This window comes from Pristis pectinata, chromosome 38 (assembly GCF_009764475.1).
Source record: "Pristis pectinata isolate sPriPec2 chromosome 38, sPriPec2.1.pri, whole genome shotgun sequence".
In the NCBI taxonomy this organism is placed as follows: domain Eukaryota; kingdom Metazoa; phylum Chordata; class Chondrichthyes; order Rhinopristiformes; family Pristidae; genus Pristis; species Pristis pectinata.
Genome location: NC_067441.1, coordinates 5,877,678 through 5,900,986, shown reverse-complemented (window position 1 = coordinate 5,900,986; position 23,309 = coordinate 5,877,678). Strand labels below are relative to the sequence as shown.

At 49.5% G+C, this 23,309-nt stretch overlaps 1 protein-coding gene across 1 annotated transcript in view; it reads left to right on the top strand.

Annotated features, from left to right (window-relative positions):
* LOC127586944 (pecanex-like protein 3) overlaps positions 1 to 23,309 on the top strand; it is an 88,407-nt gene that overhangs the window by 30,747 nt on the left and 34,351 nt on the right. Inside the window, exons 10-22 of the mRNA XM_052044977.1 lie at positions 489 to 624; positions 1,556 to 1,716; positions 4,897 to 5,050; positions 7,647 to 7,679; positions 8,482 to 8,653; positions 9,830 to 9,940; positions 10,434 to 10,525; positions 10,999 to 11,108; positions 12,201 to 12,306; positions 13,295 to 13,387; positions 16,921 to 17,071; positions 21,404 to 21,545; positions 22,346 to 22,523. Coding sequence (XP_051900937.1) covers positions 489 to 624; positions 1,556 to 1,716; positions 4,897 to 5,050; positions 7,647 to 7,679; positions 8,482 to 8,653; positions 9,830 to 9,940; positions 10,434 to 10,525; positions 10,999 to 11,108; positions 12,201 to 12,306; positions 13,295 to 13,387; positions 16,921 to 17,071; positions 21,404 to 21,545; positions 22,346 to 22,523 — 1,639 coding nt within the window. The remainder of the gene's footprint in view (positions 1 to 488; positions 625 to 1,555; positions 1,717 to 4,896; positions 5,051 to 7,646; positions 7,680 to 8,481; positions 8,654 to 9,829; positions 9,941 to 10,433; positions 10,526 to 10,998; positions 11,109 to 12,200; positions 12,307 to 13,294; positions 13,388 to 16,920; positions 17,072 to 21,403; positions 21,546 to 22,345; positions 22,524 to 23,309) is intronic.

Here is a 23,309-nt window from a genome sequence, read left to right as displayed (position 1 = left end):
AGTTAATATTCATGGTGCTTCGCAATCTGCCGCTGAGCAGTTTCTCCAGCGCACCCTCCAGAGGTGTCATGTATACCACAGTTTGAGAACCACTGCCCTATAGTGTTTGCGCGTTGCATGCTCCCGTTCAAGACAGCACATTATTGCATTCTTGGGGAGTTTCCAAAGCTTGCAGCCAACGTATTGCATTCTAGGTTGTGTGCTGGGGTTGCACAGCAAGAGCCCACATATCTGGGGATGACTTGTTGGCTCAGGAACCTTGCTCCTCCTCAACTATGGGGACCTTGTAACATTTCCTGGAGCAGATAGCCAAGGGGTCATCAAAAGACAGCGCCTCTGACAGTGCAGCACCCTCTCTGTGTTACACACAGTGCATTGGCTGGGCTGTGGGTGTAGTTTTGGGCCAGGGCTTAAGTGCTTCTGACAGTTTGCCTAGTTTTAATTTCGGAACGTTGACTTTAATGTTTCTTCCTTTCTCGGGAATCTAGGGATCATCATTCTCACTCTTCCAGTTTCACGTCTGCTGATGCACCGGATGGGATACCAGCACTACCCCTCCTCCAACCCCGGCCAGTTGTCCTCCAGGGAATGCAAGTCCGGCGGGTCCCAATGGAAATTCCTGAGGTAACAGCAGCAAGCCCTGCCTTTGTTTCCTCCTTCTTCCCCATCCATCGCTCGCTAAGGTCCCTTGGATCACTGGTTCCTCGACCCCTGAAAGGTGGGCAGGAAGCAGTTGATGGGACAGACAGGTGGTTAATTTTAAAGTGAAGACACAAGTGACTGTGGATACTGGAATATGGAGCAACAAACAATCTGCTGGAGAAACTCAGCAGGTCAGGCAGTAACTGTGGAGGGAAATGGACAGTCAACCTTTCAGGTCAGGACCGTTCATCTGGACTGAAAGTTAGAGGGGAGATAGCCGGTATAAAGAGGGAAGGGATGGAGCAAGAGCTGGTGCGTGATAGGTGGATCCAGGTGAGGAGGGGAGAGTGGGAATAGCGACAGAGGCTGGGAGGTGATAGGTGGAGGTGACAGAGGGCTGCAGATGGTGGAATCTGATAGGAGAGGAAGGTGGGGCATGGAACCAAGTGAGGGAAGTGGGGAGGGTGGATGGGAACAGTGGGGGGAGGGGGACCCTGTTGGAGGGGTTTATTGGTGAGGGTCAGATGGAGTGGGTGGAGGAGGAGAATGAAACAGGGTGATGGGCTGGGGTGGGTGTAGGAGGGACTGGGTAGATCAGGAGGAAAGAGAAAAGGGACAGAGGGGTTGCAGTTAAAGTGATTTTCCCTTTGTTCCAAACCATCCCAGCAAAGGAACTAGTCTGTCCTTCCACCCTATCAGCTTCTTTAATCACCCAAGCCACCCCAACCTTGTGTACCCAATTCACGTCCGACCTCTGTGCCCCTGCTCATCGCGAATTATCGCTTTCAGCCCTGCTATGACCTCCATCACTGCTGGAGGGGAATGGTTCCAGATGAGTTGCCAGACCTCTTTCTCTGTGTTCTCAGACAGCTCTAGGCCAAGTAACAGCTGCTTTTCCTTTTAACATTCCCAGTTGGATTTTCTGGATCAGGAATCGCTCCACGAGTCCCAGGAGAACACACTGATGATCGAGGAGAAGACCAGAAACAAGCAGTACTACAAGTTCTGGCTGCTGCCCTGGAAGTGGACGCGGATTCGCTATGATCGACTGGCTTTGCTCGCTTTGCTGGACAGGTTAGACAGGTTGGATTCCAACAGCACCCACCATGCCCCACAGCCAATGAAGGACTCCTGAAGCATTCAGAAACAAAATATTGTGGATGCTGGAAATACTCAGTGGGTCAGAGAAGGTCTGTGGAGAGAGAACTTTAAGAGTTATCATTAGGGATGTGACATTTCTTCTGAAGTGTAGTCACTGTCATGGTGTTGGGGTCAAGGATGGCTTGCTTCCACACAGTTTCTGAGGTGGTTGATGAAGTCAATTTTGAGACACCCTGACTTTGCCCCAGGCGGGCAGGAAGTGCTCAATGGGACAGAGGGGTGGTTGGTTTGTGAGGTGGTTCACTCCTGGGCTCCTGTGTGCTGCCGAAGAAGGGCCTTGAGGTTCCCAGTGCCATCCCGAATGCTCCTACTCCATTTTGAGTGGTCAAAGGCCTGGGATTCCCAGACGTCAGTGAGGATGTTACTCTTTATCAAGGAAGCTTTGAGAATGTCCTCGAATCGATTTCCCTTTGTCTGCATGGACAGAGCTCAGTCTACTTTAGGAGTCTGGTGTGCAAACAACCTGGTCAGCCCATTAGAGCCACCTGAGCCTCAATGTTTGGTGACGTTAGCCCAGGAGAGGATGCTGATATTGGTTTGCTTACCCTGCCAGTGGCTTTGTGGGATGTTTTAGGGACAACTTTGGTGGTACCTATCCAGTGCTTGGAGGTGCCTGTGGGAGATAGTTTGTGGCTCAGAAGTGTAGAGGAAAGCAGGAGTTGCTGCTATTCAATAGACCATGAGCTTTGTGCTGGGTTAGGAGTCTTTAACTTCAAACACTCCTTTCAGATGATGCACTGAAGGTGATGGTAAATTTCATGATCAATGTTGGCCTTTTGCTGAGTTATGGCTCCCAGGATGTGATGGTGGTCCACATTTTCCAGGTTCTTATTGCTGGGAGTGGGTGGTGGTCTTGTGGAGCAGGTTGGTAGAGGACCTTTCGTGGAATGTAAGACCCATTCTCTCATATGCTTCATGAATGACTTGGAGCTTGGCCACCGAACGTGCTTGATGACAGATTGGAGTGACGTGATTCTCAAGTGAGGTGACGTAGACTGAATGGCTTCCTGTTTATCCTAAGGATCATCTCCACTCCAGTGGGAAGCTTGTTGGTAGTGAGTTGAAATGTTGTGGTGATGGCACAGCCTTGTGTGACACCGTTCTGCGCTATCAGTCTCTTGTGGTATGTTCATGGCTTACATGACATGAGGCAGCAAATACAACATGGCCACGAATTTCTGAGGGCAGCCACTTTGGGAAGGATCCTCCACAGTCAAAGGTATTTGTGAGATCCAAACACAGCCCATAGTTGATGCAGTTCCCTGTTTCTCTTGGAGATGTTGCTTAGACATCAGTACCTAATATAGCGTGTGTCTCATTCTGGTCTCTTAGAGTCATAGAATCATACAGCGCAGGAACAGGCCCTTCGGCTCACAGTGTCCATGCCAACCTATCTACACTGATCCCATTTACTAGCAGTCGGTCCGTAGCCTTCTACGCCTTGGCAATTTGAGTGCTTGTCTAAATGATGCTTAAATGTCATAATAGTGTCCGTCTCCACCACCTTCTCAGGCAGAGCAATCGAGATCTCAACCACCCTCAGATCCCCTCTAAACTACTTACTCCTCACTTTCAACCTATGAGCTCTGGTCTCAGACACCTCCTTTTGCATTTACCCTACGTATACCTCTCGTCAGGTTCCCCCTCAGCCTCGTCTAATCAAGGAGAACAAATCCAGTCTCTCCTTGTCACTGAAATGTTCCATCTCAGGCAACATTTTGATGAATCTCCTCTGCACCCTCTCCAGTGCAGTCATGTCCTTCCTATGGTGTGGTAATAAAGACTGCTCACACTGTTCCAGCTGTGGCTTAAGTAATGTTCTCTAAAGTCCAAGACCTCCATGCTTTCCTATCATATGCCCTGGCTAATAATCCCATGTATCTCCTTATCTACTTGTGCCGTCACCTTCAGGGACTTGTATACCGAGGTTCCTTTATACTCCTTCAGGCCCTACCATTCATTATGTATGTCCTACCCATGTTAGACCCCCCCAAAAAGTATCACCTCACCCTTACCAGGATTAGATTCCATCTGCCATTGCTCTGCACAATTTACCACCTGATCTTTATCAGCCTAAAACTACCTAAGAGGTGCAGAAGCTGGAAATCTGAAGTAAAAACAAAACACTGGAAGCACTCGGGCAGCATCTGCGGAACAAGAAACAGAGGTAACTTCGGTTCTGACGAAAGGTCTCTTGACCTGAGACATTGCTTAGGCAGCACTTGTATTGTACACAGTTCTGGTCGTCGCACTAGAGGAACAACGTGGTAGCAGTAGAGAGCGTGCAGAAGAGATTCACCAGGATGTTGCCTGGAGTGGAGGTCTGTAGTTACAAGGAGAGATTGGATAGGCTGGGTTTGTTCTCAGTAAAGTGTAGGAGGCTGAGGGGTGACCTTGCAGAGATTAATAAGATATGAAGGTCATAGATAAGGTAGATGGTCTTTTTCCCCCAGAGTAGGAGTCTAAGATTAGAGGGCACCGGTTTAAGGGGAGAAATTTAAAGGAGATCTGAAGGGCAGGTTTTTTTTTAACAGAGGGTGGTGGTTATCTAGAACGAGCTGCCAGAGGAAGTGGTAGAGGCACAATTGCAATGTTTAAAGATTTTGGACAGGTGCTTGGATAGGAAAGAAGTGGAGGGGTATGGGCCTAATGAGGGCAAATGGGATCAGTGTAGACGGGCATCTGGGTTGGCATGGACAAGTTGGGCCAAAGGGCTGCACAACTCTGTCTGTATTAACTCTGATTTTTCTCACCACCAATGCTGCCTGACCTGCTGAGTGTTTCTGGAATTTACTGTTTGTGTTAATTGGAGTTAGGTGTAGGCCAGACTGGGTAAAGACAGGAGATTTCCTTCCCTAAAGAACGTCAGTGAGTCAGTCTGGTTTAACGACGTGATCACCATGGCTGACACAACCACTTTCTTAATTCCAGATGTATTTAATGAGTTCCCCAGCTGCCATCTCTGGGACTTCAACCCTTGCCTCTGGACCATCGGTCTTTGTCTCTCTTGTTTCTTGTCCGTTCTCCTCCCTCCGCCCCCACTCTCCCTGATGTGCTGTGTTCATTTGCTTTCCTGTTCTGTGTTCCTTGCAGAAACCGGCAGGCCTTTGAGAACGTGGTGGCAGTTGGCTTGGCGGCGCTAGTCGCTTTCCTGGGCTTCATGCTGCTGCTCGAGGGCTTCTTCCGGGACATCTGGGTGTTCCAATTCTGCCTGGTCATCGCCAGCTGCCAGTACTCGCTGCTCAAGGTAACACCATGCCATTAGGTGGTCAGTTCCATGGTACCAGGAGGGAACAGTAATGTATTTCAATGTCCAGATGTAGGAGGTGGCACCTCCATGTACCTACTGTTCCTATAGATCTTTTGTTGAAGAAACTCTGGCAATTTGCTGTTGCTCAGTTAAAGAGGTGGTTATAGAGTCCTAGAGGGGCACAGAACAGTAACAGCCCCTTCAGCTCACCAACCATCAAGCACCCAATTTTCCACTAATCCCATCCCAATCCATGCACGCCATGGAGGTGTCTGCAAACAAGAATGATAGTTTTAAATAGGAGGCAACAAACACAAGAGAGGTGCTGGTTGAGTGAGACATTGTAAATTAGGATGTGGGGAGCAGAGCTGTATTTGCCTCCATTATACTGATGGAAAGAACGAATTAGTAGAACACATCTTCCGGCAGCCGGTCCTTCTGAACTATTTGCTTATTTGCTGCAATATGTGTTCCAGGATTTTGACCCATTGGTGATGGAAGAACAGTGATATATTTCCAAGTCTCGATAATCTGTTACTGCACAAGGATCTTGGAGGGTGATGGTGTACTTGTATGCCTGCTATCTTTATAGGCAGCAGAACACGTGTTTGGGAGGAACTGCTTAAGAAACCTTAAGTTTTTGCCCCTCTGAAGCGTCCCATCGAGACGCATGTCATCTGATCTGGATATATATCTTAGAAAGGATGTGCTGATGTTGGAGAGGGTTCAGAGAAGATTTACGAGGTGATTCCCAGAATGAAAGGGCTTACATACGATGAGTGTTTGTCAGCTCTTGGACTGTACTCACTGGAGTACAGAAGAATGAGAGGGGACCTCATAGACACATTTCGAATCTTGAAAGGACTGGACAGAGTAGATGTGGCTAAGCTGTTTCCCTTGGTGGGTGAGTCCAGGACTAGAGGGCACACTCTTAGAATTAGAGGGTACCCATTTAAAACAGAAATGAGGAGAAATTTCTTTAGCCAGAGGGTAGTGAAGTTATGGAATTCTTTGCCACATACGGCTGTGGAGCCCCGATCATTGGGGGTGTTTAAGGAGGAGATTGCTAGGTATCTAATTAGTCAAGGTATCTAGGGAAAAGGCCGGAAATTGGGGCTAGATAGGAATAGTTTAGTATAGCTCATGGAGCAGACTTGATGGGCCAAATGGCCTGCTTCTGCTCCTTTGTCTTGTGATCTTGTGATATATCGGCTGTTCCTTCATTGTCTCTGGGTCAAACTCTCTGCCCGATTACACTGGGAGTACCTTCACCACGCATGTAGCAGCGGTTCGAGAGCAGCAAACTCACACCTCGGGCAACAATGACGACTGGAAATCCTCAGCAGGTCAAGCAGCGTCCATGGAGAGAGAAACAGTGTTAACATTTCGGGTCAACGATTCACGGTGATTGACCGCAAATGTTAATTCTTTTCCATTCTCCACAGATGCTGCCCTGATCTGCTGAGCATTTCCAGCACTGTTTTTATTTCGGGTTTCCAGCGTGTGTAGTTTTATGATTTGCAAGTAGATAGCACCGGCTGTGTCAGCAACACGAGTGTGCGAGGGTGAATGGAATCAAAGAAATGCCCCCATCTGATGGAGAGATTGCACCAAGTCTTTGTTATTGTTGACTTGCCATTGGGGATCTGCTTACCAGCAAGATTGGGAGCACCGGGGAGGTGGTTGGTGCGCCAGGTATCGGTCTGGAGTGTGGGCCTGGTGTGTGGCCAGAGCCAGAGTTGGGATTGCAAGTAGGAGTGGGCAGGAAGGTGAAGCTGGAACTTACAAGCTGAAGCTTTCATTAGAAGTCTTTCTATCACTGTGGGGACTGACTGCTGTGTCTACATGCACCCTTAGTGTCATTGCCAGTAGTCTTGGTGGGATCCATGTTGTGTGCAGGAAGTCCATGCCCCTATTCCACGTGAACAATGGTGACCTAGTGTATGTGTCGTAGTGAGGTACAAGCCCATCACCTCCACACTGACCGTCTATCACTGCATATTTACTAATCCTGCGTTGATCCCATTCTCCCCACATTCTGTCAACTCCCTCAGATTCTAACACTCACCCACACTAGGAGGGGAATTTACAGCGTCCTATTAACCCACCGACCTGCACATCTTTGGGATGCAGGAGGAAACCAGAGCACCCGGGGTAAAACCCACGTGGTCAGAGGGAAAACATGCAAACTCTACACAGACAACATCCAAGATCAGGATCAAACCTCGGTCTCTGGCACTGTGAGGCAGTGTCTCCACTTCCTTATTGCAGAGTGACACACAGGCTTTGGGAAACCCTGCCTGCCCTTTGGAATCCTCCATCCTGCTCGGAGTACTGGGTCATTTAGTGTAACTCTCCCTCGTTGCTTTGTTCCAATTCTGCATTACATCTGACTGATGATAACAGTGGAGCATTTTGGAGCCCACATGTGACTTGTACTTTATTTCTCCCAACTCTTTTGTTTGTGCCCCAGTTCAGATGCCACACTCCCTCAAAAAAATTAATCCAAAGGTCATCACACATCAGGAAGATTATGGTTTAGCTGCTGTTTTGAAACCACTTTGACTGATAGTGCTGTGTATTTACTTTGCAGAGTGTTCAGCCTGATGCAGCGTCCCCTATGCATGTGAGTACTCCAAGCTAACGATATAATGTGACTTGTCCACACTGCCTTCCACGGCTCCTTGCAACCAGTGAAGTGACTTCTTCCATGCAAGGTCACTGTTGTAATTTCAGCAACCTGGCTGCTGCTTTGCACAGAGCAAGATTGTGCACTCACCCAAGGGATAATGACCGGACATTGGTGGAGGGAGTTGATATTGGTGCTGGTGCCCGTGTGTCCCTGGAGAAGGAGCACACGGTATCCACGGGAACACTGGGGGCCTTTCCGGACTGGTGGGCACCACAGGGGCTCAAGTACATTTTGAATAAAGATGATTGTGTTATAATTTTAAGTTACTGACTGTAAATGGTGTGAATTGTGGAATACTGTAGTATCGTAATAACGTGATGCTGTAATCACTGAATAAACTTCCTTTGGAAAAGGAAAAAAGTACTGGTTGGCCCTGGAAACCCCCTTACGAGGCCAAGGGATCTTTCAGTTCAGCTCTGAGGGCAGGCAGTACCTGTCACCCGAAATACAGCACCTCAGACAGTGCAGCACTCCCTCAATACTGCACAGAGAACGTCAAGGGCTCTGTCTCTGGACTGGAATGTGACTTGAAGGTGGGCTTGCCCCCAGGGACTTGGAGAACCTTTGGTACATTTGATTGAGTCCTTGTGATTACAGTCTCACTGATCGCGTAATGTAGGGGTAGTTCCTGGGCTGATCTGGCTGGTGATGCAAGGATGGGTGGTGTTAGATGGAGAGGCAGGAGTGTCCGGGTTGTCTTGTGAACTGCGATCTGAGGTGATGCATCTTCCCGCAGGGCCACAACTGGATTATCGCATACAGCCGCCCAGTCTACTTCTGCATGTGCTGCATGCTGATCTGGCTCTTTGACTTTGCCAGCCAGAACAACAACCTCCACCCCATCAGCCTGTACGGGATCACTCTCTTCTCTGCCCAGTCCTTCGCTTGTGCCAGGGACGTAGTGGTCGGTGAGTTTATACCTCGGGGCGGGCAACATTATAATCAACTTTACCGTGCACAAGCAGGCCATTTGGCCCCTCTGCTGCGTGCCTGTGTTTCTCCTCCCACCCCTCTCTATCTCCCCTTTCACTGTATCCTCCATTCCTTTCTCCCTTGAGTTTACCTGGCTTCTGCTTAAACTTATCTCTGCTCTCTACCTCGGCCACTTCCTGTGGGAACCAGTCCCACTTCTCCCCACTCTCAGAGTAAAGGCAAGTATACTGATTTCCCTAATCGGTTTACTAGTGATTGCCTTGTATATAAAGGCACCTAGTTTTGAAGACACACCCAACTCCCCCACAGTTTAGTGGAGACACAAGAGACTGCAGGTGCTGGAAATCTGGAGCAACACACAAAGGAGCTGGAAGAACTCAGCAGGTCGGGCAGCATCTATGGAGGGAAATGAACAGTCAACGTTTCAGTCGAGACCCTTCATCAGGACCGGCTCCCCAACCTGATGAAGGGTCTCGGCCCAAAACATCTATTATTCATTTCCCTCCACAGATGCCGCCCGACTAGCTGAGTTTGTCCAGCTGCTTTGTGTGTTAAGGAGCTTTTGTCAAGTTCCTCAGCATTCTTTCACTGAGGTAATAATAAACAGAAACTGCTGGAAACACTCAGCAGGTCAGGCAGCATCTGGTAAATTGGTTTATTATTGCCACATGTAGCAAGGTACAGTAAAAAAAAACTTTGTTTTGCGTGCCATCCATACAGATCATTTCATCGCATGTACATCGAGGCAGTACAAGAGAAAAGCAACAACAGAATGCAGAATAAAGTGTTACAGTTACAGAGAAAGTGCAGTGCAGGCAGACAATAAGGTGCAAGGCCATGACGAAGTAGGTTGTCAGGTCAGTCCATCTTATCATACAAGAGGTCCGTTCAGTAGTCTTGTAAATATCTGTGGAATGAGAAACAGAGTTAACATTTCAGGTTGAAGAACATGGACCCGAAATGTTAATTCCACTTCTTTCTCCACAGATACTGACTGACTTATTGAGCGTTTGCAATATTTTCTGCTTTTATTTCAGATTTCCAGCATCTGCAGTTTTTGATTTTTCTTCTGGGTGAGCTTTCCCTAATAACCAAACTCTCTCGGTTTGTGTGGCTGCTGGTTGCTAAGATGTGTGTTGTTTTCCTTGCAGTGTTCACGCTGTGTTTCCCGGCCATTTTCCTAGTCGGGCTTATGCCTCAAGTCAACACTTTCTTCATGTACTTGTTGGAGCAACTGGACATGCACGCCTTCGGGGGCACTGGTAGGTTGAGATGCCTGTTGACTGCAGTCACACACACACCCCCGGTGATCAATGCCCCTTGCTGTTCGTGCTGTTCATTCTGTTCCTAGCCAAGGGCGCCTCTCTTCCACTGCCTGACACAAACCTCAAACCTCCACAAGGAAGCAGCAAGCTCTTGAAAGAGAAAAAACATTGTACAGAAGTTATACCACTCTGCTGGGGGCGCCCCCACTTGTTCCTCCCCCCCCCGCACCACTATAGCCGCTCCACTCCATCTACTGGAACCTGCTAATTCCCATCTTGGCTCTATTAACCGTCGTGACTCTGGGGCCCCATCCACCAGCAGCTCCATTCTTGGAACTGTTCCCTGGAGAGACACAGGCTCGTGTCACTCTCCCTTCCCCCAAGCGAGGAGATCCACTCTGCCCCAGGAGCTAGTGGGTTGGATGCAGTTGCCGATGGGTTTGAAAACCATATTCATAATGGTACTGACTCTGTCCCATCCTCCTCACAGCCACAACCAGCCCTGTGTCAGCACTTTACAGCTTTGTGCGTAGTCTCTTGGTTGCTGCCCTTCTGTACGGATTCTGCTTTGGTGCTGTGAAGGTAGGGGAGTGAACGGGGGAATGGGATGGTGGGTGTGGGAGGCTGAAGGGGGCGATTGAGAAGAAGATGGGGGAGGGAAGGAGAGCGAATGGATGCTCTGTGTTAAGAGGGAATGTACAAGAACAGGGAGTGGGACTAGTTCGATCGTTTTCTTTGGGACTAATTGGGACAAATGAACTGACTGAGAGGCCTACTTTCATCATTATGATTTCTCCCTCTTTCCTTCTCTCTGTCACTCTATCCTCCCTTCCTTCCCCACTCCTCTGTCTTCACTCCCTTTCCTCTCCTCTGCACCCTCTTCCCTCCACTGTCTCCTCCCCCTTTTCCACTCTATCTCTCTCCCTTCCCCCATCTCTTCCCCTCCCTCTCTGTCTACTCTCCCCTCTTCTTCCCTCCTCTTGTCTCCTCCTCTCTTCCCGCTTCCCCTTCTCCTTCCCTACCCACACCCCCTCCCTGTCTCTATCTGTACACAGGTTCCTTGGGAGCCCCAGCACGTGCCTGTTCTGTTCTCGGTGTTCTGTGGTCTTCTAGTTGCCCTGTCATACCACCTCAGCCGACAGAGCAGTGACCCCACCACCCTCTGGTAAGTAGTTGTTACCAGGTGGAAAGTTTGGGGAGTCTTTCCTTACCTTGGAATAGCCACAATGTGATCGGGTTTACATGTTGGAAATAAGATTTTCAAATGTCCAGAGGAGCAAGGATCCTATCTGACAATCCTTCTCTTGCCATGTCCTGTATTACTGGAGGTGCCAACCTTGGGGTGAACCAAGGTGCTGGTCAATGGATGGCAATGACAAGACAAGGTGCCTGCCTTCATCTGAGGGAGAAGGGTGTGGGTTGAAGGCCCCATCCAGAGACTTCAGCACAAAATCATAGTCCTGAGCACTTGCAACACTGCTATTCAAATGAATGTCTGCTTTCTTAAGTGGACGTAAAAGTTCTTATCCCCATATTTTGTGGAGGAACCGAGGAATTCCTTCTGGAAGCACGAGACACTGCAGATGCTGGAATTTGGAGCAACACACACATAATGTTGGAGGAACTCAGCAGGTCAGGCAGCACCTATGGAGGGAAATGAACAGTCAACCGTCTCAGCCTGAAACGTCGACTGTCCATTTCCCTCCATAGATTCTGCCTGACCTGCCGAGTTCCTCCAGCATTTTGTGTGTGTAATTCCTTCTGGAACATTAACCAGTGCTGATTCTGCTAACAAAGCCTAAAGAGCTGCCTGATCATTATCATGAAGCTGGTATCTGGTGTTAAAACGTTAGAAGTGTTTGACTGTAAAGAGCTTTGAGGTTTGCTTGGGTTGTGAAGGGTTCTATGTAAAGTCTGTTCTTTGTAACGTTGGGCTCTCCAGCACTACCTTTGGTGGGAGGATGATATGGCAGTGTGACACTTGTCTGGAGTTCCTCATGTAAAAAGGGACGTAAAGTTACACAACATGGACATGTAGGCAGGGAGGGCTGCAGAGCTGCATATGGTGGGCTGGGCTGAAAGGATTATGGACTGTGTTCCTGTTGATTTGGGCGCAGTTGTCCACTCAGGAGCTCTGTTGACAAAGACAAACAACAACACTGGGTGTCTACAGTCAAGGCTGAGGGTAGAACTATCATAGCTGGACACCTACTGAGGGAGTGCAGAACATTGACCCTCTGTCTCTCCTGAAATTCAGGTCCCTGATCCGGTCAAAGTTCTTTCCTCAACTGGACAATCGAAACCCTGAGGATCCACTGCTAGAAATCCAGGATCCACTCCCAGCGAAGCTCAGGAGCTCGGTGGTAAGTCCTCAGTGGCACTGGTCTCTCAGAGTAGTTGTTGCTCAGCCCTGCTCATGGTGGGTCTCCCATCCCGTCCGTCCATTCATTCATCCAGGATCTATTCCGGACCTGTGCTGACCTCATCCGAGCCTGTAGATCAATCCCACCACCCCAGGCTATGTCTTAAGTGCGCGTGTGCATTGGCGTCCAATAAATGCCAGGAAGTGGATTAGGTTGCTTCCCTATAGGGTTGATGTGGGGTCATGATTAGTTTTGGGGTGAATCTGGATGTCTGGGACAGGTGGATTACTGGATTTGGATGATCTACTGGAGGGAGTTGGTTACCAGGGTGAATCCTAGGTCTGTTATGGACTGTGTTACTGTTGATTTGGGCGCATTTGTCCACTCGGGAGCTCTGGTGATGAAGAGAAACAACCAACACTGGGTGACTACAGTCAAGGCTGTGGACAGGCGCCAAAGGTAGAACAATCATAGTTGGACATGCAGAACTGAGGGAGTGCAGAACATTGGTCTTCCCGAGAAAGAGAGGATCAGTGGATTCATCGTCGCTTATGTACTCAATTCTGTTTTGAAAGGCATGATTGAATCTACTTCCAGTGCCCTATATGCAAGTTTATCAGGGTGGGGCTAGATTAGAGTGGGCTACTGAGTTGTTATTGGGTGGCAGGGGATTGTTGAGTACTTTATCCCATCATGTCATTTTAACCCCCCCCCTTTCTGCACCTCCTGCCTTTGGTTTCTAGTCCACTACTTCCCGCTCCGTCCCACCTTTCCTGTACCCACCCCAAATGCCACCATGTTCCCCATTCATAAAAGCAATAAGACTGAGTAGACCTGGAGTAATTCTGGACCAGCAACGCACTCACTCCAGACTCTCATCTCTCTGTCTTTCTCCTGCCCAATTCCAGGAGTGCCCAGTTGGAACTGCAGCGAGTCCCTCGTGCGCACCTCTTTGTAATTGGTTATCCCTTTCCTTCCCCGTCTCTAGCGGGAGATCCTCCACTCAGATCTGGTCATGTGTCCAGTGATCGCCATCATAACCTTTGCTATCAGTGCCAGCACCGTGTTCATTGCACTTCAGGTAAGTGTTTGGAGAAATTGATCTGTGTGGAGAGAGAGTGTGAAGGGCCTGTATGCATCAGTACTGTACCCCAGATTGTACACTGATAGACCCATCCCCACCTGTACTGTACCCCAGTGTTATTACAGTGACAGGCCCATCCCCACCGGTACTGTACACCAGTGTTATACAGTGACAGACCTGTCCCCACCAGTACTGTACCCCAGTGTTATACAGTGATAGACCCGTCCCCACCAGTACTGTACTGCAGTGTTAAACAATGACAGACCGGTCCCCACCAGTACTGTACCCCAGTGTTATACAGCGACAGACCCGTCCCCACTGGTACTGTACCCCACTGTTAAACAGTGACAGACCCATTCTGACCAGTACTCTACCCCAGTGTTAATACAGCGACAGACCTGTCCCCACCAGTACTGTACCCCAGTGTTAAACAGTGACAGACCTGTCCCCACCAGTACTGTACCCCAGTGTTATACAGCGACAGACCCGTCCCCACCAGTACTGTATCCCGGTGTTATTACAGTGACTGATGGGAACATGAGGAGATTATTGATGGGCAGTTGTTACTCAGTATGTTAGGGTGATCTTAAGAAACTGATCACAAAGTTTGTGTTGAGCAACGAAGCTTGGTCAGCTCAATAGTAGCTCATTTGTGACTTGGTGGGTCAGAAAGTGACTAGTTCAAGCCCTGCCTTTAGAGAACCGAGCACATAATCCTGGTTGACCCTGTACAATGCCGAGGCAGTGCTACACTGTCAGATGATGCCATCCCTGGCTCCGTCAGCCTGTGGAAGTCATTGCTGAAGATCCCAATGTATTTTTTGAAGAAGAGTGGGAAATTTTCTTGCTTTATCTCTCAATCAGTAGCACTAGAACCAGCAACAGGCCAACTACGACACAATTATTGCTGGTTGAGTTTGCCTACCAAATGGCACATGCTCCCAATAGTAAATCTTTGTGCACGAGGTGCCTTGGGTCATTCTGAACAGACTCGTGTGAGATGTGGAAGCTCCCAACAGTATGGTACAAAAACAGGAAAGTCAGACAGCATCTGTGGAAGGGGAAACGGTCAGCATTTCAGGTTTGCTGACCTTCGTCAGAGCTCTATACCTTTTGATCCTGGGTGGGTCCTAATAGTGAAGGGTAAAATTTGAGTAGAAATCCGTGTGTCATTTGCTGAGGGAAGGGATGTGGCTTTGTAAGCGAGTCTTGGTCAATAACTTATCGAAGATTAGAAGGGAGAAAGAAACCACTGAGGGCGAACAAAGTGAAAGACAAGTTACTAGCCTTTCGGAGAGTCATAGAGTCATACAGCATGGAAAGAGGCCCTTAGGTCCAATTGGTCCATGCCGTCCAAGGTTCCCATCCAAGCTAGTCCCATTTGCCTGCGTTTAGTCCATATCCTTCTAAACCTTTCCTATCCATGTACCATCCAAATACCTTTTAAATGTCATAAATGTACCCGCCTCAACCCGCTTCCTCTGGCAGAGAGCGGAGAACTTCTTCAAGGTTGTCACTCACAGAAGCAGCAGTGAATTCAACAGTAAATGAAAATCCAAAAAAAAACAGCAGATGCCAGAAATTTGAAACAAAAATAGAAAATGCTGGAAGCACTCAGCAGATCAGACAGTATCTGTGGACAGGGAAACAGTAAACATTTTGGGTCTGCAACCCTTCATCAGGACAGATGGCTGGTCAAGCTGCAGTATTGTTGCTCCACCATTGGATGGAGCCATTGTCTGCACGCTGCTTACCAAGCTGGTGCCTTACCCGGGTTGAGGCCAATCACTCGCTGGGAAATGACCCCTTTACTATAGGTCCATCACATTTTACACTGCCAAACATCTGACTAAAGACTCAGGACAGTCCCAGCCTCTGACCACCTTTTGAAAGCCTCTTGGGAGGAGAGGGTTGGCAGGAAATTAACCCTGCCATTTCCCCTGTCGTTACTATCACAGGAGAAGGAAGTAGTTTGTTAAAACTGAAGTGCACCAGAACTACTACTTGCAGAGGGCAGTGAAAGTCTGGAATTCTTGACCCAGAGGGCTGTGGATGCTAGATCACCGGAGGGATTTAAAGAGTAGATAAATATTTGAGAGATCGGGGGATTAAAGGCTGTGTGTGACTGGCACATGGATCAGCCACAATGGGGCAAGCTTGGGAGGCCCACTCTCAAGCCTCTCCTGCTCCTGTTTTCTGGTGCCCCTCTGCTGCACCTGTACCATCTGAGGACAAGTCCAGGCTGGGCTGTGATGCTCTGTGGTTGGATGGTCCACTACTAGTTGTGGTGGTGATAATTGGGGTAAGGATTAGTGGGACAAGGCTGGGTCACTAGCCCTGCACGTCACCCAGTAACACTGACAACAGCGATTTATAATTCCCAGAAAGTGGGTCAATGCCACATACAGATGATGGTGGGGCCTCGGGGAGGAGGAAACACTTGGCCTTGTGCCCACAGTGCTATTGAACCCCTGGCACGATTGCTGCACTGAACTAGAACATAGAACAGGACAGCACAATACAGGCCCTTCAGCCCACCATGTTGTGCCAACCTTTAACCCACGCCTAAGACTATCTAACCCCTTCCTCCCACATATCCATCTATTTTAAATTCCTCCATATGCTTATCTAGTAATCTCTTGAATTTGACCAATGTACCTGCCTCCACCACCGCCCCAGGCAGCACATTCCACGCCCCAACTACTCTCTGGGTAAAAGACCTCCCTCTGATATCTCCCTTGAACTTCCCACCCATTACTTTAAAACCATGCCCTCTTGTATTGAGCATTGGTGCCCTGGGAAAGAGGCACTGGCTGTCCACTCTATCTATTTCTCTTAATATTTTGTACACCTCTATCATGTCTCCTCTCATCTTCCTTCTCTCCAAAGAGTAAAGCCCTAGCTCCCTTAGTCTCTCCTCATAATCCATACTCTCTAAACTAGGCAACATCCTGGTAAGTCTCCTCTGCACCCTTTCCAACGCTTCCATATCCTTTCTATAATGAGGCGACCAGAACTGGACACAGTACTCTAAGTGTGGTCTAACCAGAGTTTTATAGAGCTGCATCATTACCTCGTGGCATCGAGTTACCCGATGCTTCAGTTGGAAAGGCATGTGTTTGTACAGTAATTGCAACACCGGTTGTGTAGCCAGGTAACAGACCCGTTTGCTCTCCCAACACATGGAAAAGTGGTGACTGTGGTCCTGGTCTCAAGAGCCCTGGGCCACCTCCCCTGCATTACTGCTGGTGGTGCTGAGCAACTTATAAGGCTGGCTTGGTCTCGACTGAAAGGACGGCACCCTTGAAAGTGCGCCTCAGGTCTCTGGAGCGAGGCTTAAACCCATGGCCCTCTCTCCACGTACAGGATGAGCCAATCGAAATCTGCGGCCCACCCTGTCCTCGCCTGCAATTGGTGCATGCTCCATGTTGTATCACTGCGCTCCTACACCGAGCAGCTCCACTGGGCGGTCGGTCCTCTCTGCCTCTCCTCCTGCCTCACATTCTCTCCCTTTTCTTTCTCGGTTGCAGCCGGTCCTGAGTTACGTGCTGTACGCCCTAGCTGGCCTGGTTGGCTTCCTGACGCACTACCTCCTCCCACAGCTCCGCAAGCAGCTGCCCTGGTGCTGCCTGTCGCATCCTGTCCTCAAATCCAAGGAATACAGTCAGTTTGAGGTCAGAGGTGAGTGCAGTCACAGCACATGGACTTCTGGGTGTGGGGTTACACTGGAAAATGCCTCTTGGCAGGGTGTGGGTGGGCGAGGGATGTTTCTGAGATCTGAGATGGTGTGTGCATGTTAGGTCTGTGGGAGGGGTTGCATCTATGTGAGGGCAGGGTGTGTCTGTATGTCTGGGCAGGGTGATGTGTGTGTATCTCTGGGGATCTTTGGGTCAGGGGAGGATTGTGCCCGTGTCTTTTGTGGCCACGATGGTCTGTGTGGAGGGGCGGTGTGCATGTGCTCGTGTCCAGGGTGTGAAGGATGCCGTGGGTTTAATGTAGTGGGCTGGATGTCCATTATGGAGAGGAGTGCTGTTTCTTCATGATGGTGGCCAGGAGAACAGGAGGTTGGTTTGATCCAGAGCCATAATCGGTGATGGTCCTCGAGGACTAGGAGCGTGGTGCAGCTCGTGGAGCCCTCGCAACCCGGGTTCAATCCTGACCTCGGGTGCTGTCTGTGTGGAGTTTGCACGTTCTCCTTGTGGCTATGTGGGTAACCTCTAGGTGCTCTGGTTTCCTCCCACATCCCACAGATGTGCTAGTTGGTTGGTTAAATGGCTGCTGCAGAAAGCTAATTTTCATGGCATTTATACCCTGGGTACGTATGCCTCTGACAATAGACAAACTTGGGAGATTTCTGGGAAGAGTTGCAGCGACAAGGGGCCTTGGCCAAGTGGACAAGACAAGATTTCTTTATTTGTCACATGTACATCAAAACACACAGTGAGTGGTAGAATCTGGGGGGAAGCTGATGGGAGCATGGGGAGAGTAAAGTGCAATCAGTATAAATGCGTCGGCACGGACTTGATGGGCCAAAGGGCCTACTCCAGTGCCTATGACTCTCGGAGCCCTTTCACACATTTCAGATTATTGTAGCATATTAAATCTTTGGTTGCCAGTTCTTCTGCCACCAGGAATTACTTTACCAAAACTTTTCATGATTTAAAATGTCTCAGTTAAGTCCTCTCTGAAGCTTCCCTGCTGTTGAGGTGAACAAATCCAGTCTCTCCCTCTGCACAACAACAGCATGCTGCAATCTTTTACCATTTAAATAATAATCTGATCTTCTATTTTTCCTTCCAAAGTGGATGACCTCACGTTTACCAATATTGTACTCCACCTGCCAGACCCTTGCCCACTCAGTTAACCTATCTATATCTCTGTAGACTCTCCACATCCTCTGCTACATCTATTTCTTGGTTTATTGCCTGTGCCACTGTAATGTTATTACTTGGTGGCCTATAGACAACTCCCACCAGTTATTTTTTCCCTTTACTATTCCTAAGGGCAGGCACGGTAGTGTAGCGGTGAGCGTAACACTTTACAGCGCCAGAGACCCAGGTTCAATTCCGGCCACTACCTGTAAGGAGTTTGTATGTTCGCCCTGTGTCTGCGTGGCTTTCCTCTGTGTGATCCGGTTTCTTCCCACATTCCAAAGACGTACAGGTTAGGAAGTTGTGGGCATGCTGTGTTGACACTGGAAGAGTGGCGACACTTGCGGGCTGCCCCCAGAACACTCTACGCAAAAGGTGCATTTCACTGTGTGTTTCGATGTACATGTGACAAATAAAGAAATCTTGTCTTGTCCACTTGGCCAAGGCCCCTCGTCGCTGCAACTCTTCCCAGAAATCTTCCAAGTTCAAGTCTATTGTCAGAGGCATAAGTATCCAGGGTATAAATGCCATGAAAATTAGCTTTCTGCAGCAGCAGCACAGTACATTACAAACATAACATAAACTTAAGTTGACATAAATTATACATAATCTGCACGACAAAATAAACATAACGACGTTGGTGCAAGTTGAGAGAGAGGAAAAAGAAATGTAGTCCGAGTAACGTGGTTCAAATATCTCTGAGTGCATGGGAACGTGGTGGGTGGGGTGATTCAACATCTGTCCCTCCGAGTTTCTCCTGCACACCCATTATTATCAGAGTCATACAGCACGGAAACAGGCCCTTCAGCCCAACTGGTCCATGCCAACCAAAATTCTTATCTAAGCTCGTCCCACTTGCCTGCATTTGGCCCATATCCCTCTAAACCTTTCCCACCTGTGTACCTGTCCAAATATCTTTTAAATGCTGTTAATGTACCTGCCTCAACCACTTCCTCTGGCAGCTCGTTCCATATACAGACCACTCTCTGGGTGAAAAAGCTGCCCCTCAGGTTCCTATTAAATCTCTCCCCTCTCACCTTAAACCCATGCCCTCTAGTTCCTTGTTTCCCCAACCCTGGGAAACCGAGAGCTGCCTGTGGAATCTTGCTGTGCACAAACAGCTGCTATGTTTGAAAGCGTCACTGTGCATAGAAAATGCTAGAAACACTAGCAGGTCAGGCAGCGTCTCTGAAAAGAGAAGCAGCTGTAATTTCAGATCTATGACACTTCAACAGTGCAGCTTTTCCTCAGTATTGCCCCTCCAACAGTGCAGCACTCCCTCGGTACCACACTTCTGACAGACCTCTCAGTATCAGCCCTCTGACAGTGCAGCACTCCCTCCACACTGCCCCTCCAACAGTGCAGCACTCCCTCGGTACCACCCTTCTGAAAATCCTCTGTATCAGCCCTCTGACAGTGCAGCACACCCCTCCCCCTTTAGCCACTCCATCGAGACTGGAGGCTTTCCCCCTCTGACGCAGGCGATCAGTGTTGCGACTGCCAGGTCAGCTCTGCTAATCCTCGCCAATTTTTGTTTTCCACAGAAACTTTTTGTTCTGCTAAATAAATACGTGAACATTTAGCTGCTGTTCAGTTCCCTGTACAGAAAGAGGGAAGTTTAAGTAAGCGAGTGTTACTTAACGCTCGATTTCTACACAGTTCCTACTGCTGATCCCCTTGGTTCCTGTCAGCGGCTGTGGTTAAGTCGGGGGCAGCTAGCCAACCACTGTCTGGGAACAGAGAGCAGTTTGAAACTTCCCTCTTCGATGTGCTGGGGGAAGGGATGGAGGCTGAGGGGTTGTTACCCAAGGAGATTGGGTTGTGGGTTACCTTCCTGTTACTTCTCCTTCTGGCTGACTTGCTGCAGCAGGACAACCACGAGAAAGCTCTCCGTCTGCCTGTACATAATGCTCAAGAGTAGGGCACTGCCTGTGCCTAACCACCCTGTTTTTCTTCCTAAGTGGCCATAAAGTCCTGAGCAGGCAAAATGGTGCAAGCCTTCAGACCTTAGACCATAAGATCTAGGAGCAGAATTAGGCCATTCGGCCCATCAAGTCTGCTCGGCCATTCAATCGTGGCTGATTTTTTTCAACCCCATTCTCCCACCTTCTTCCCCAACCCTTAAGCCCCTGACCAATTAAGAACTGATCAATCTCTACACCCAATGACTTGGCTTCCACAGCCCTCTGTGGCAACAGATTCACCACCCTCTGGCTAAAGAAATTCCTCCTCACCTCAGTTCTAAAGGGACGTCCCTTTATTCTGAGGCTGTACCCTCGGATCCCAGGCTCTCCCACTGATGGAAACATCCTCTCCACGTCCACTCTATCCAGGCCTTTCAGTATCCAGTAGGTTTCAATGAAATCGCCCCTCATCCTTCTGAACTCCATGGAGTACAGACCCAGAGGCATCAAACGATCCTTGTATATTAAGCCTTTGATTCCCAGGATAATTCTTGTGAACCTCCTCTGGACCCTTCCTTAGATATGGGGCCCAGTGTTGCTCACAGTACTTGCCTGAAACTTGCCCCATTCCCATTCACCCAGGTGCAGCCTCTCAGATGAGGCATTTTACCATTTGCATCCTTGCCTCCCTGTTTCTCCACCTCCCACCCATTCCTACAACGCCCACACACCACCACCACCACCCCCCCCCCCCCCCCCCCCCACCACCGAGAATTCTGTGCTCCTCCAATTTCGGCTCTGGGAAGAATCCCTGCTTTTCTTCACTCTGCTGGTGGCGACTGAGTCCGTGTTCAGGAATTCCCTACCTGAGCCTGCCGTTCCCTTATGGTCACCTGCCCCACTGTCCGTCTAATGTTGCCTTCCCCTGCAAAGCTCCTGTTTACTACATTAAAGATGCTATATAAATGCACAATGTTGTTGCCTCCAAAGCACCAAAGTGGCTCTAGATATCCTGCTCAAAGCCAATTTGAAGTATTGCGGGAGGGATCTGGTGATGTGTGAGAGTGTAGGGTCAGGTTTTCTGGTTATTGCCAGCATATGTAGGCTTTTACTGTACTGTAGATGTGCAAATGTGGGTGACCAATGTACTGTGCTTTCATTGATTTTCTTCCCTCCCCCCCCCCCCCCCCCCCCCCCACACCCTCCCATTTCCTCCCCACCTGCACTCCGTTCTTCAGACGCGGCACAATTGATGTGGTTTGAGAAGGTCTACGCCTGGCTCCAGTGCACGGAGAAATACTTCATCTACCCGGCTGTCATCCTCAGTGCCCTCACCACAGATGCCAGTGCCGTCAGCGGCCGCCACAAGCTGGGCATATTGTGAGTAGGAGCGGGTGGTACAAGGGGGCATGGTGATGTACGGAGGGAGGAGGAAGAGCCCAGGAAGCATGTAAATCTTGCTCCTGAGGCCAGCGGCCCATTCTCATGGGTCAGCAGCACTCTCCCGCAGTTGTTATGGCACCGGACACTTCTATCGAGGAGCGATGTGTCCCCACACTTCACAACCAGGTTCAGCCAAATATCACTGGTCACGTTCGCCCTCTCTCTCTGTCTGTCTGTCTGTCTCTTCTCCACCTCCCCCCACACCACGCCCCCCCCCCCACCGCCTCTCCCTGTCCCTCTCTCTTGCCATTGAGTCAGGGATCATGGGTTTGAGATCCTTCCCCACAGATTTGCAAAGCTGCCAGAAGTTTTCCTCTTACAGGCGCGACATCAAACCGATCACCAAGGCCACCCGCAGGAGAAGAGCAGGGCGAGTTCTCCCCAGCCCTGAGTCAAAATATATCCCCTAACCAACCACTGTAAAACAAAATATTCAGATCAACCGTTCCCTGTGTCCGTGGGATCTGTCTGAGCACGAGTTGCCCAACTGCAGTTCATAAGTTACGGTGTTCCCAGGGACCTTCACCATAAGACAGGTCCCGAGTCCATGAGAGGTAGTGGGAGTGCTTCGCTGCACTTGTTCTGCATTGCGCCCGGTGTACCCGCGCGGGCAGTGGTCCTTCACTGACATCTCTGGCCCTTGGATTGGTGGCGATGAGGTTTCGGCCGGTGGGGATAAGTGAGTTGCTGCGGTCTCCTGTTAATATTTTACCTTCTATCTCTTCCCTCCTCCACAGCACCGACCCACTCTTTATCACAGTGGCTGGGATGAAGCTTCTCCGTTCCTCCTTCTGCTGCCCGTGCCATCAGTACGTGACCCTCAGCTTCACCGTCCTCTTCTTCCGCTTCGACTACAGCCGCTTCTCCGAAACCTTCCTGCTCGATTACTACTTCATGTCCATCCTCTGTAGCAAGGCAAGTATCTCCCCATCCGTGCTGTTTTCCCCCTCATCCACCTCTCCTGTTCAAATAACCCTGGACTGAATACATCAGGAGTAGGCTTCTGAGCCCCACACACACAATGGTACTGAGATCAGGGGCAATGTCTTCACCCAGAGGGTGGTGAGTCTGCAGAATTCTGTACCACAGAAAGCAGTGAAGACCAAGTCATTAAAAATATCCAAGGAGGAGCTGGATATCTTAATGCTAGGGGGATCAAAGGGTTTGAGAAGAAAGCAGGAACAGAGAGGGTACTGAAGTGTGGATGACCAGTGGCATATTGAGTGGCATAGCGGGTAGAGCTGCTGCCTCACAGCGCCAGAGACCTGGGTTCGATCCTGACCTCCGGCACTGTCTATGTCTGTGTCGTTTGCCCGTTCTCCTCATGGGTTTCCCCTGCGTGCTCCGGTTTCCTCCCACATCCCAAAGACGTGCAGGTTGATCGTTAATTTGACTGCTGGAAATTGCCCCCAGTGTAAGTGAGGGGTAGAATCTAGGAGGAGTTGATGAGAACATGGGGAGAACAGGTTTCAGGGAATGTTGGAGACGCAAGAGACAGCCGATGCTGGAATGTGGAGGAACAAAGACGCTGGAGGAACTCAGCGGGTCAGGCAGCATCTGTGGAGGGAAATGGACAGTCGACGTTTCAGGTCGAGACCCTTCATCTGGACTGTTGACTGTCCATTTCCATCTTCAGATGCTTCCTGACCTGCTGAGTTCTTCCAGTATCTTGTTTGTTGCTCCAGGGAAAGTAATTGGGGT